The sequence below is a fragment of the Nansenia antarctica genome, assembly GCF_963989245.1.
Source record: "Nansenia antarctica genome assembly, chromosome: 9".
In the NCBI taxonomy this organism is placed as follows: Eukaryota; Metazoa; Chordata; class Actinopteri; order Argentiniformes; family Microstomatidae; genus Nansenia; species Nansenia antarctica.
This window is the reverse complement of record NC_137679.1, coordinates 46,605,420-46,617,919: the sequence shown is the minus strand read 5'-3', so window position 1 is coordinate 46,617,919 and position 12,500 is coordinate 46,605,420. Positions and strand designations below refer to the sequence as shown.

The following is a 12,500-nucleotide window of genomic DNA, read 5'->3' as shown; positions in this document are numbered from 1 at the left end:
GATGAGCTGCAGCTTACGAACAGCTTCTTTAGATAGGCCTGTTAGTAGACCAGCTCCTTTAGATAGGCCTGTTAGTAGACCAGCTCCTTTAGATAGGCCTGTTAGTAGACCAGCTCCTTTAGATAGGCCTGTTAGTAGACCAGCTCCTTTAGATAGGCCTGTTAGTAGACCAGCTCCTTTAGATAGACCTGTTAGTAGACCATTACAATAACCAAGTCAGTCAGTAAACTATTTTTTTTCAAGGTGAAACCTCTCATTCTTGTTATGTTTTTCAGGTGATAGTAGGCTGATTTAGTTATCGAGTTTATGTGGCTGTTGAATGTTGAAGTTTAGATCGGAGTCTAGAATTACACCAAGATTTCTGACCAGTTTTTTTGTTTGAAGAGAGAGAGAATCACGTTTTGCATTGACTTGATCTTTTGTCAGGTGCACCGAATACAATTATCTCTGTTTTGTCCTTTGGAGGAAGTTTTGTGTCATCCAGGCATTTATTTGTTCAATAACATTACAGAGATTGTCGATGGGACTATAGTCGTTAGCTGAGAGGGCTATGTAGATTTGAGTGTCATCCGCATAGTTGTGTTAGGCAATTTTGTTATTTTTTATGATGTGTCCCAATGGAAGCATGTAGAGATTGAATAGGAGGGGGCCAAGGATTGACCCTTGGGGAACCCCACATGTCATTTTAATTTGTTCGGACACAAAGTTGCCAATGGAGACATAGTAGCTTCTGTCCTGCAGGTAGGATCTAAACCAGTTTAGGGCAGTGCCCGAAAGTCCCACGCAGGTTTTTAGTCTATCTATTAGAATGTCGTGGTCTACAGTGTCAACGGCAGCACTAAGATCTAGTAGTACCAAAACTGAGATACCGGAGTCGGTATTTACACAAATGTCATTAAAGACCTCGAAGAGCCGTTTCAGTGTTGTAGGGGGTCGAAAGTCTGATTGAAAGCCATCAATCAGGGCAAAATAATTGCTAAGTTGTTCGTGGGCAGCTAATTATTATTTTTTCCTATAGAAGGAATAGCGATAGGGTTTAACCATTATTGATTGATTGAAAACTTGATTGAAAACTTTATTAGAAGATTTGCAGAAGTAGGTACATGAAAGTACATATTACATACAAGGTCAACTAACAGGATAAAAACCCAAGAAAGCCACTGGCTTATTTCAATTGGGGTCCTTGATTCTCAATTCATCGTTACATGTAAGACAGACAAAAAAACCTAGTACTATCTACAAGATAATACAGACAAATAACTATTACTATCTACAAGATAAACATACATCCATCATGGGAAGAACAATACAACAAAACATAAGGTATGTACAGCGGGTAGGACAGGTGGGGACATACACCACAGGTGGGGGCGGGGGACAAAACACAAAGTATGTACAGTGGGTAGTTCAGGTCTTTTAATCTGATTTTTGATTTAGAGGGTCCAGTTACGGATTGCAGCCTCCTTATCTGGTTCCATAGCCTGCTATAGTAGCTGCTATCATTCCATACTGTAGGCTACAATACCAATGTGTGTGTGTGTGTGTGTGTGTGTGTGTTGTGTGTGTGTGTGTTGTCTGAGCCCCATTGTCCCGGGTGTCGCCACACGTCGCCTGTCTGGCTGGAAGCTTAAATATTCCGCAGAGTAAAAACGTCCCGTCAGACAGGATCTGGTCATGCTGCTCAGTGGGGCGTCAGGACCACCACACCCCTCACACCCTCACACCGCCCTGCTGCTGCCAACACCCCGGACACTACCAGGACACCCCCCTACGCTCTGCCTGCTGCTGCCTACCTGGCCGTGGCACGCTGCCCATCACCTGCCTTCCATCACCGCCTACACCTGAGAGGTAGGGGCCGGGGGCTCACCTGGGGGGGAATCGCAGAGGGACGCCACTCTTATCTCGTGTTTTTCAAGAGAGAGAGAAAGAGAAAGAAAGAGAGAGAAAGAAAGACAGAGAGAGAAAGAGAAGGACTCTAAGGGTCTTCTTGTCATTCAGCCAAAGAATTCCATGAAACTGACTGCAGGATTCCTCTTAAAAAGTGTTTATGAAGTGTTAGGGTTAGGGTTAGGGTTGGAGTTAGGGTTCGGCTTAGGTAAGGGTTATTGTATGGAGCCATGCTGTTGCTGATCTCTTCTTCGCTTCTCAACGAAACAAAATGTCCAACGAAATAATTATTCAGCTTTAACTTAATGATCTGTAGTTGGAGGTAGTTTTCTAGCGTGAGTTATCGAGGGTAGGGGTAGTTATCGAGGGTAGTTATTGATGGGGTAGCTGTCTGGTGCTTTTGGGGTGTAGAAGGGGTAGTTATTGAGGGCAGTTATTGGGGGTAGTTATCTAGGGGTAGTTATTGATAGAAGGGGTAGCTGTCTGGGTAGGGGTAGTTATCTAGGGGTAGTTAGGGGTAGCTGTCTGGGTAGGGGTAGTTATCTAGGGGTAGTTAGGGGTAGCTGTCTGGGTAGGGGTAGTTATTGAGGGGTAGTTAGGGGTAGCTGTCTGGGTAGGGGTAGTTATTGAGGGTAGTTATCGAGGGTAGTTATCGAGGGTAGTTATCGAGGGTAGTTATCGAGGGTAGTTAGGGGTAGCTGTCTGGTGCTTTGGGGGTGGAGAAGCAGAGTTGTTGATGCAACAGGAAGATTCTTTACATTTTTGATGTCAGCTGAATCTGACCGCTTCTCTGTCTCTACAGATTTGACCGCTGCATGACCGCTGCTGACCGCTGCCTGGCCACCGCCTGACCACAGCCTGACCACAGCCTGACCACAGCCTGACCACAGCCTGACCACAGCCTGACCACAGCCTGACCACAGCCTGACCACAGCCTGAACACAGTCTGACCACAGCCGCCCTGCTACCCAGCGACCTAGCGACCAGCGACCTAGCAACCAGCGACCATGGGGGACTGGAGCTTCTTAGGAAACATTCTAGAGGAGGTAAATGAACACTCGACGGTGATCGGGCGGGTGTGGCTCACCGTGCTCTTCATCTTCCGCATCCTCATCCTCGGCACGGCGGCGGAGTTCGTGTGGGGGGACGAGCAGTCGGACTACGTGTGCAACACGCAGCAGCCCGGTTGTGAGAACGTCTGCTACGACGAGGCCTTCCCCATCTCCCACATCCGCCTGTGGGTCCTCCAGATCATCTTTGTCTCCACGCCCTCGCTGGTCTACGTGGGCCACGCCGTGCACCACGTCCACATGGAGGAGAAGCGCAAGGAGCGCGAGGAGGCGGAGCTCAACCGCCAGCAGGAGCTCAGCGAGGAGCGGCTGCCCCTGGCGCCGGACCAGGGCAGCGTGCGCACCACCAAGGAGACCAGCACCAAGGGCAGCAAGAAGTTCCGCCTGGAGGGCACCCTGCTGCGGACGTACATCTGCCACATCATCTTCAAGACGCTGTTCGAGGTGGGCTTCGTGGTGGGCCAGTATTTCCTGTACGGCTTCCGCATCCTGCCGCTGTACCAGTGCAGCCGCTGGCCCTGCCCCAACACCGTGGACTGCTTCGTGTCGCGTCCCACCGAGAAGACGGTCTTCATCATCTTCATGCTGGCGGTCGCCTGCGTCTCGCTGTTCCTGAACTTCGTGGAGATCAGCCACCTGGGCCTGAAGAAGATGCGCTTCGTGTTCCGCAAGCCGGGGCCCACGCCCGCGGCCGGGGGGGGCGGCGACGCCCAGAGCCCCAGCCTCCACTCCATCGCCGTGGCGACCATCCAGAAGGCCAAAGGCTACGCCATGCTGGAGGAGGACAGCAGGCCGCACCACCTGTACCCGCTGACGGAGGTGGGCCTGGGGGGGGGGGCCATGCCCTCCGCCCCCTACCTGGCCCTGGAGGAGGGGGGGCGCCACCAGACGTTGCCCTCCTACAGCCAGACCCACCCCGAGGTCAGAGTCATACAGGAAGAGGAGGAGTCTCCGGCCGACCCCGAGGCCACGGACACGTTAGAGGACACCCGCCCCCTCAGCCGGCTCAGTAAGGCCAGCAGCGCCCGGGCGCGCTCGGACGATTTGACAGTATGATCCCTGACCCTTGACCCTGAGAGGCAGTGACATCATCAGGCTTGGTATTCAGGGGAGGGAGTTGGAAATGCTGTGCAATGTTGCAAGAAAGCCTTTTAGTTTTAAAAAGAAAGATAAACTTGTATTTTATAAGACAGCATTTATTTTATTTTATTTTATTTTTTACAATTTTTATCGATCTTATTTAAAAGCTAACAAACAGAAGTAAGAATCTACAGGTGAGGAGGAGGTTTTATTTAACAAAAATGTGCTGTTTTTTAATTCACATATTTTCTATCGAGAGTTTTAGCCAAAGATGATCAAACACTTCCAATGTGATTAGCTGTTATCCATCAATGTGATTAGCTGTTATCCATTAATGTGATTAGCTGTTATCCATCAATGTGATTAGCTGTTATCCATCAATGTGATTAGCTGTTATCCATTAATGTGATTAGCTGTTATCCATTAGCTGCATGTGTGTGTGTGGGTGTGCATGTACGTGTGCGTGTGCACGTGTGAATGTACGTGTGTGTGTGTGTGTGCGTGCGTGCGTGCGTGTGTGTGTGGGTGTGTGTGGGTGTGCATGTACGTGTGCGTGTGCACGTGTGAATGTACGTGTGTGTGTGTATTACAATCATTCACCTCAACTCCTCGTACATACAGATGATGTATCTGTCACCTGACCTCTGACCTCTGGTTAAATGAGTCTCATCAGTTCAGCGTTGCCGTGGAAACGCCCGCAGGTCTAAAGCCCCCCCCCCCCTCTGCGAGCCGCCGCCATGGCGATAGAGATCTTGCCCAATCAGCACAAAGCTTTGTTGAGCCAGAGACAAAAATAACAAGTTGCCATCCAATCACAGGCGTCCCAGACCTGCCCTCCACCCACAGGCCTGCTGGACGCAGAGGAAAACAACTGTTCCATCTGGTGAAACGTGTCGCTATTGAAGTCAGAGACGACCTTTGACCTTTAACCTTTTTTAACTGGACTGATACAGCTTTGTTTCCCTGGTGGTCACCGTGCCAACCCTGTCCTGTGTTCCCGTTCAGAGATAGATATGATGCTAATCTCACTCTGCCGCAGAGGCGGAGGTACTATTGGTATTATTGATTAGTATTGATCATGTTGACACCCACTGACTCAACCCTGCTGTGGCACGTAGATGCATGTCGGCCATCTTGTACAGCTGTGAGCGTCTGGGGGCTGTAGTCCAACTCCTTATCCTGGTCAGTCAGAGCTGCTCTCTGCTGTGAGGCCGGGACTACAACTCCCAGCTGTCCCTGTGAGGTTGGGTCATGTGACTCTGTGATCCAGACCGCTGTGCTCTGCTGCTGCTGTGGGTTCAGCAGCACGTTGCCTGGGAGGTGTTTCATCAACACTGGAAAGGAAAATCCAGGCTTATGTTGACAAGTCTCGCGAGACTTATCAAAATAAGGCTGGATTTTTTTTATAAATCTCCCGGGATTTATGAAAATAAGCCTGGATTGTCCTTTAGCTAGGTTGATGGAACACCCCCCAGGTTGTAATAACACTCTTATGACTGTTATTGTTACACTCGTGTAATAACAAAACTAAATGCTCAACTCCGTTACCATAGTAACCTGATGGAAAGTGGTTGTTTCAAGTTAAATTCAACCGACAAGTTTTTTTATTTTTATAATTAGAACAATTCTGCATAAATCTAGGCTCCGCCCCTCCTCTGAGTTAGATCATGTGATCAACAACAGAATGTACAGCTGCGCGTTCTAGAACCTCCAACCGTCATTCTGTCAGGCCTTCAGTCCTGCTATCTACTACCAACCACCTCCTAGAGCTAGGCTAATGCTAACGCTAACGCCTCCATCTGAACACTGAGCTAGGCTAATGCTAATGCTAATGCCTCCATCTACATTGGACATTTCCAATAATTACTTGATGAATAAGTGTGATTTCAACCCTGTTATCAAGGACGAGTCGCCCATTGTTACCATAGCGATGGCCAAGAAGGGTATTGGAACTGTCAGAGTGGGTGAAACCATTAATTTTAATGTGATTCGCACCTTAAATAAAGAAGATGCGATTTCAACAATTGTTTATGTAATCTGGCTGGAGAATACTGTAATTCACAACAATATTATATTATTATTATATTATTATATATTCCCAGTATTATACGTCTACGGTATTACCCTGACCCTAACCCTAGGCCTAGCCCTAACCCTGACCCTAACCCGAGGCCTAGCCCTAACCCGGAGAGGACTCACATGTAGCCAACACGTTTCAGGTATGGGTTAGGGGGCTACAGTCCAGCTGGGTTAGGGTTAGGGGTCAAGGGTTAGGGTTAGGGGTCAAGGGTTAGGGTTAGGGGTCAAGGGCTAGCTACAGTAGCTTCATATATCCAAATAAAAAGTAATGTATTACTTATATGACCCCCGACAGTGTCGTGTCCTGGTATATGAAAGACATCATGAACTGTATAAGCTCTGAAGCTGGTTAAAACAGCTGGTTATACAGCTAGTTAATACAGCTAGTTAACACAGCTAGTTAACACAGCTGGTTAAAGCAGCGCTAAAGTCATTGGTGTCTATGGGAGTATGGTTCCCCTGCGTGGCGGTGGTGGTTGCTATGGGCGTGTGGTTGCTAAGGAAGCTTGGTTGGGTCACATGTCAGAGTCTCCTGTAGTTAGAACCTTTACTAACCTGTAGTCCTAGTGGCAGTTCACCTCACTGTCAGCTCAGCCAATAAAGGTACCGTGTGGTCAACAACTATCGTCTCCCTGTCTTTACTGCAGAATTACACTGTTGTTTTATCACCCAACTCCCCCTACTGGCCCAGAGGAGAACTACACCTCCCCCTACTGGCCCAGAGGAGAACTACACCTCCCCCTACTGGCCCTGAGGAGATCTACCTACCTACCTCTCTATCTATCTATCATCTATCTATCTATCTGTCTGTCTGTCTGTCTGCCTGTCTGTCTGTCTATCTATCTATCTATCTATCTATCTATGACAGATAGGATGTATTTGACTTTTCATATCATCTTTGTACATGAATACATACACTTCAAATACCTGTAAATACACCTGTAAATACACCTGTAAATACACCTGTAAATACACCTGTAAATACACCTGTAAATACACCTGTAAATACACCTGTAAATACACCTGTAAATACACCTGTAAATACACCTGTAAATACACCTGGTGTATGTATTATAGCAAGAATAACTCAGCAGATGGTGATTCTGAAGACTCCACCTTGTACGGCTCGCAGCCTCACAGTATGATATAGATGTGTGTGTGTGTGTGTGTGTGTGTGTGTGTGTGTGTGTGTACGGCTCGCAGCCTCACAGTATGATATAGATGTGTGTGTGTGTGTGTGTGTGTGTGTGTGTGTGTGTGTGTGTGTGTGTACGGCTCGCAGCCTCACAGGATGATATAGATGTGTGTGTGTGTGTGTGTGTGTGTGTGTGTGTGTGTGTGTACGGCTCGCAGCCTCACAGTATGATATAGATGTGTGTGTGTGTGTGTGTGTGTGTGTGTGTGTGTGTGTGTGTGTGTGTGTACGGCTCGCAGCCTCACAGTATGATATAGATGTGTGTGTGTGTGTGTGTGTGTGTGTGTGTGTACGGCTCGCAGCCTCACAGTATGATATAGATGTGTGTGTGTGTGTGTGTGTGTGTGTGTGTGTACGGCTCGCAGCCTCACAGTATGATATAGATGTGTGTGTGTGTGTGTGTGTGTGTGTGTGTGTGTGTGTACGGCTCGCAGCCTCACAGTATGATATAGCATAGTATCATATATTATTATCATACTAAGGAAAAAAAGAATAAACTGACATAGTATACTATGTTCTTTTTTTCCCATGTTATTCTTTTTTTTCTGTAGTATGAAAATGTTTAGAGCTTGAAAACACACTTTTTCTATTTCTTTCTTCTTCTTTTTTGATTGACCAGAGACACATTAACACTTTCCTTTTGTTCAAACACACACACACACACACACACACACACACACACACACACACACACACACACACACCTTGACCAGAGACACATTAACACTTTCCTTTTGTTCAAAGATATAATTTGGTCAAAGCGACACAAAAAAACCTTTAAAACATTTCCTGGTGACAACAAATGACAACCAATAGCAGAAGTCAAATGTATAACTATATAAATGATATCCATGTAAAACAAAGATTCATGGCCCAAACAGTCAGATTTAATTAACAGGTAAGAATACACAGTCTGGTTTAGTCTATGCTGGACCAGCAGTAATCATTAGTTGGTCCATTTAATTACATTTCAAACATTTCCAATAATTAAAACATCATATTAATACAATCCATACAATCATGCATTGCAAGGACCCCAATTGAAATAAGCCAGTGGCTTTCTTGGGGTTTTATCCTCTTAGTTTGACCTTGTATGTAATATGTACTTTCATGTACCTACTTCTGCAAACATTCTAATAAAGTTTTCAATCCCCAAAAAAAAATGCATTCCTCATAAAGACGACACATTGGAGGTGTTTTTATACGTTTTAAGCTAAGTGCATATAACATTCTCAAAGCATTATGGGAAATGAGTAGAAAACATTTCACTTATGTCAACAGCAGAATCTTCCAAGAGAACAGAATCTTAGCAGGATTATGATTAGCTAGGGTTAGGAGTCAGGGTGGTGTTAGGGTAAGGAGTCAGGGTGGTGTTAGGGTTAGGAGTCAGGGTGGTGTTAGGGTTAGGAGTCAGGGTGGTGTTAGGGTTAGGAGTCAGGGTGGTGTTAGGGTTAGGAGTCAGGGTGGTGTTAGTTAGGGTTAGGAGTCAGGGTGGTGTTAGGGTTAGGAGTCAGGGTGGTGTTAGTTAGGGTTAGGAGTCAGGGTGGTGTTAGGGTTAGGAGTCAGGGTGGTGTTAGGGTTAGGAGTCAGGGTGGTGTTAGGGTTAGGAGTCAGGGTGGTGTTAGTTAGGGTTAGGAGTCAGGGTGGTGTTAGTTAGGGTTAGGAGTCAGGGTGGTGTTAGTTAGGGTGAGGAGTCAGGGTGGTGTTAGTTAGGGTTAGGAGTCAGGGTGGTGTTAGTTAGGGTTAGGAGTCAGGGTGGTGTTAGGGTTAGGAGTCAGGGTGGTGTTAGTTAGGGTTAGGAGTCAGGGTGGTGTTAGTTAGGGTGAGGAGTCAGGGTGGTGTTAGTTAGGGTTAGGAGTCAGGGTGGTGTTAGTTAGGGTTAGGAGTCAGGGTGGTGTTAGGGTGAGGAGTCAGGGTGGTGTTAGTTAGGGTTAGGAGTCAGGGTGGTGTTAGTTAGGGTTAGGAGTCAGGGTGGTGTTAGGGTGAGGAGTCAGGGTGGTGTTAGTTAGGGTTAGGAGTCAGGGTGGTGTTAGGGTTAGGAGTCAGGGTGGTGTTAGGGTTAGGAGTCAGGGTGGTGTTAGGGTTAGGAGTCAGGGTGGTGTTAGGGTTAGGAGTCAGGGTGGTGTTAGTTAGGGTTAGGAGTCAGGGTGGTGTTAGGGTGAGGAGTCAGGGTGGTGTTAGGGTGAGGAGTCAGGGTGGTGTTAGGGTGAGGAGTCAGGGTGGTGTTAGGGTGAGGAGTCAGGGTGGTGTTAGTTAGGGTTAGGAGTCAGGGTGGTGTTAGTTAGGGTTAGGAGTCAGGGTGGTGTTAGTTAGGGTGATGAGTCAGGGTGGTGTTAGTTAGGGTTAGGAGTCAGGGTGAAAACTAGCATGTTAGCAGCTAACACTAATTGTGTAACTTATCCTACTCCAGGAAGATAAGGGTTAGATAAGGTAAGATAAGCGCTCGGAATCTATCAAACCAAGTATGTTGCGGTGTTAGAGTTAGGGTTAGCAATTCAAATGTGGGCTAATCAAAGTGTGTCATGTTGTTCATAGTGTTTCATGCCAAGCTGAGTGCCTGAGTGCCCTTACCCTAGCCCTAACCCCTCTCCCAACCCTAACCACCCTAACCCTAGCCCTAACCCCTCTCCCAACCCTAACCACCCTAACCCTAGCCCTAACCCCTCTCCCAACCCTAACCACCCTAACCCTAGCCCTAACCCCTCTCCCAACCCTAACCACCCTAACCCTAGCCCTAACCCCTCTCCCAACCCTAACCACCCTGGCACTAACCCCTCTCCCAACCCTAACCACCCTAACCCTAGCCCTAACCCCTCTCCCAACCCTAACCACCCTGGCACTAACCCCTCCCCAACCCTAACCCTAACCCTAGCCCTAACCCCTCTCCCAACCCTAACCCCTCTCCCAACCCTAGCCCTAACCCCTCTCCCAACCCTAACCCTAGCCCTGACCCTAACCACCCTAACCCTAGCCCTAACCCCTCCCCCAACCCTAACCCTAGCCCTGACCCTAACCACCCTAACCCTAGCCCTAACCCCTTCCCAACCCTAACCCTAACCCTAGCCCTAACCCCTCTCCCAACCCTAACCACCCTAACCCTAGCCCTAACCCCTCCCCAACCCTAACCACCCTAACCCTAGCCCTAACCCCTCTCCCCTCCCTAACCACCCTGACCCTAACCCTAACCCCTCTCCCAACCCTAACCACCCTGACCCTAACCCTAGCCCTAGCACTAGCTTGTATGTCTCAATATATTTCTGTATGCTCATCAGAAACCTAATATCATATTATATTATCACTGCAGGGGTTAGGGTTAGGGTTAGGGTTAGTAGTAATGGGGTTAGGGTTAGGGTTAGTAGTAATGGGTTTAGGGTTATGGTGTGTCCTAATAATGAATCTAATTAATCTACTTATTATTATGAATCTACATTTGGAATGTGGAAATACTGAATAGCATATTGATGTAGTCTACGGTTAAGGCAGGTTAGGGTTAGGGCAGGTTAGGGTTAGGGCAGGTTAGGGTTAGAGTTACGGTTAAGGCAGGTTAGGGTTAGGGCAGGTTAGGGTTAGAGTTAGGGTTAAGGCAGGTTAGGGTTAGGGCAGGTTAGGGTTAGGGCAGGTTAGGGTTAGAGTTAGGGTTAAGGCAGGTTAGGGCAGCCTGGGCAGAACATGCAGCATTGCTTGTAACCATCAACATCTCTCCTCCATCTCTAACCCTAATAAACCCAAACCCTAATAAACCCAAACCCTAATAAACCCTAATCCGTGGGAGTGGGAGTGGCCCAATAAGACTAGAGGGTTTCACCTGTGTCGGGGTCGGGGTCAGGGTCAAGGTTAGGGTTCAGAAACATGCAGAACTGAGATAACAGTCAACAGGAAGCTTTTGTCTCCCTGAAATGTCCGTGGCCAGGGTCCCTCCTGTCTGTCTCACTCCTCCCTCTGTCTCACTCCTCCCTCTGTCTCACTCCTCCCTCAGGGTCACTCCTCTCTGTCTCACTCCTCCCTCAGGGTCCCTCCTCCCTCAGGGTCCCTCCTCTCTGTCTCACTCCTCCCTCAGGGTCCCTCCACTCTGTCTCACTCCTCCCTCTGTCTCACTCCTCCCTCAGGGTCCCTCCTCTCTGTCTCACTCCTCCCTCTGTCTCACTCCTCCCTCTGTCTCACTCCTCCCTCTGTCTCACTCCTCCCTCAGAGTCCCTCCTCTCTGTCTCACTCCTCCCTCAGGGTCCCTCCTCTCTGTCTCACTCCTCCTCTCTGTCTCACTCCTCCCTCAGGGTCCCTCCTCTCTGTCTCACTCCTCCTCTCTGTCTCACTCTTCATCCTCCTCAGAGAGAGTCTGGGGTCCAGACATGGAATGACCTCTGACCCCTTGTTTCCTGTCCTGCAAGAAGCCTCGAATCTCCCCTGGCAACCGACGGAACTTCTCCTGGTACTCCGCCTCCACCGCGCCCTGCAGCTGGGGTCAGAGGTCAGGGTCAGAGGTCAGGGTCAGTGCAGGGGTCAGGGTCAGGGTCAGAGTCAGGGTCAGGGGTCAGGGTCAGTGCATGGGTCAGAGGTCAGGGTCAGTGCAGGGGTCAGGGTCAAGGTCAGGGTCGGGGTCAGGGGTCAGGGTCAGTGCATGGGTCAGAGGTCAGGGTCAGTGCATGGGTCAGAGGTCAGGGTCAGTGCAGGGGTCAGGGTCAGTGCAGGGGTCAGGGTCAGGGTCAGTGCAGGGGTCAGAGGTCAGGGTCAGGGTCAGTGCATGGGTCAGAGGTCAGGGTCAGTGCAGGGGTCAGGGTCAGTGCAGGGGTCAGAGGTCAGGGTCAGGGTCAGTGCATGGGTCAGAGGTCAGGGTCAGTGCAGGGGTCAGGGTCAGTGCAGGGGTCAGAGGTCAGGGTCAGGGTCAGTGCATGGGTCAGAGGTCAGGGTCAGTGCAGGGGTCAGGGTCAGTGCAGGGGTCAGAGGTCAGGGTCAGGGTCAGTGCATGGGTCAGAGGTCAGGGTCAGTGCAGGGGTCAGGGTCAGTGCAGGGGTCAGAGGTCAGGGTCAGGGTCAGTGCATGGGTCAGAGGTCAGGGTCAGGTGCATGGGTCAGGGTCAGTGCAGGGGTCAGAGTCAGGGTCAGGGACAGGGTCAGAGGTCAGGGACAGGGTCAGAGGTCAGAGGGTCAGTGATACTTTTGATACCTTTGGTTTCTCATCCAGAATCTCCTGCT

At 49.1% G+C, this 12,500-nt stretch overlaps 2 protein-coding genes across 2 annotated transcripts in view; one reads left to right on the top strand and one right to left on the bottom strand.

Moving 5' to 3' along the window:
• Positions 1–2,894: 2,894 nt before the first annotated feature.
• On the top strand, positions 2,895–4,013 carry gja8b (gap junction protein alpha 8 paralog b; the record flags this gene model as incomplete). The annotated part of the gene is made up of 1 exon (XM_080538816.1): positions 2,895–4,013. One exon carries the CDS (start codon positions 2,895–2,897, stop codon positions 4,011–4,013), a length of 1,119 nt encoding a protein of 372 aa, XP_080394942.1.
• Positions 4,014–11,617: 7,604 nt separating this feature from the next.
• The window catches only part of plcb1 (phospholipase C beta 1), a gene marked incomplete at both ends in the record, with an annotated part of 33,753 nt that continues 32,870 nt past the window's right edge, over positions 11,618–12,500 (bottom strand). The window contains 2 exons of the mRNA XM_080539861.1: positions 11,618–11,764; positions 12,472–12,498. Coding sequence (XP_080395987.1) covers positions 11,618–11,764; positions 12,472–12,498 — 174 coding nt within the window. The remainder of the gene's footprint in view (positions 11,765–12,471; positions 12,499–12,500) is intronic.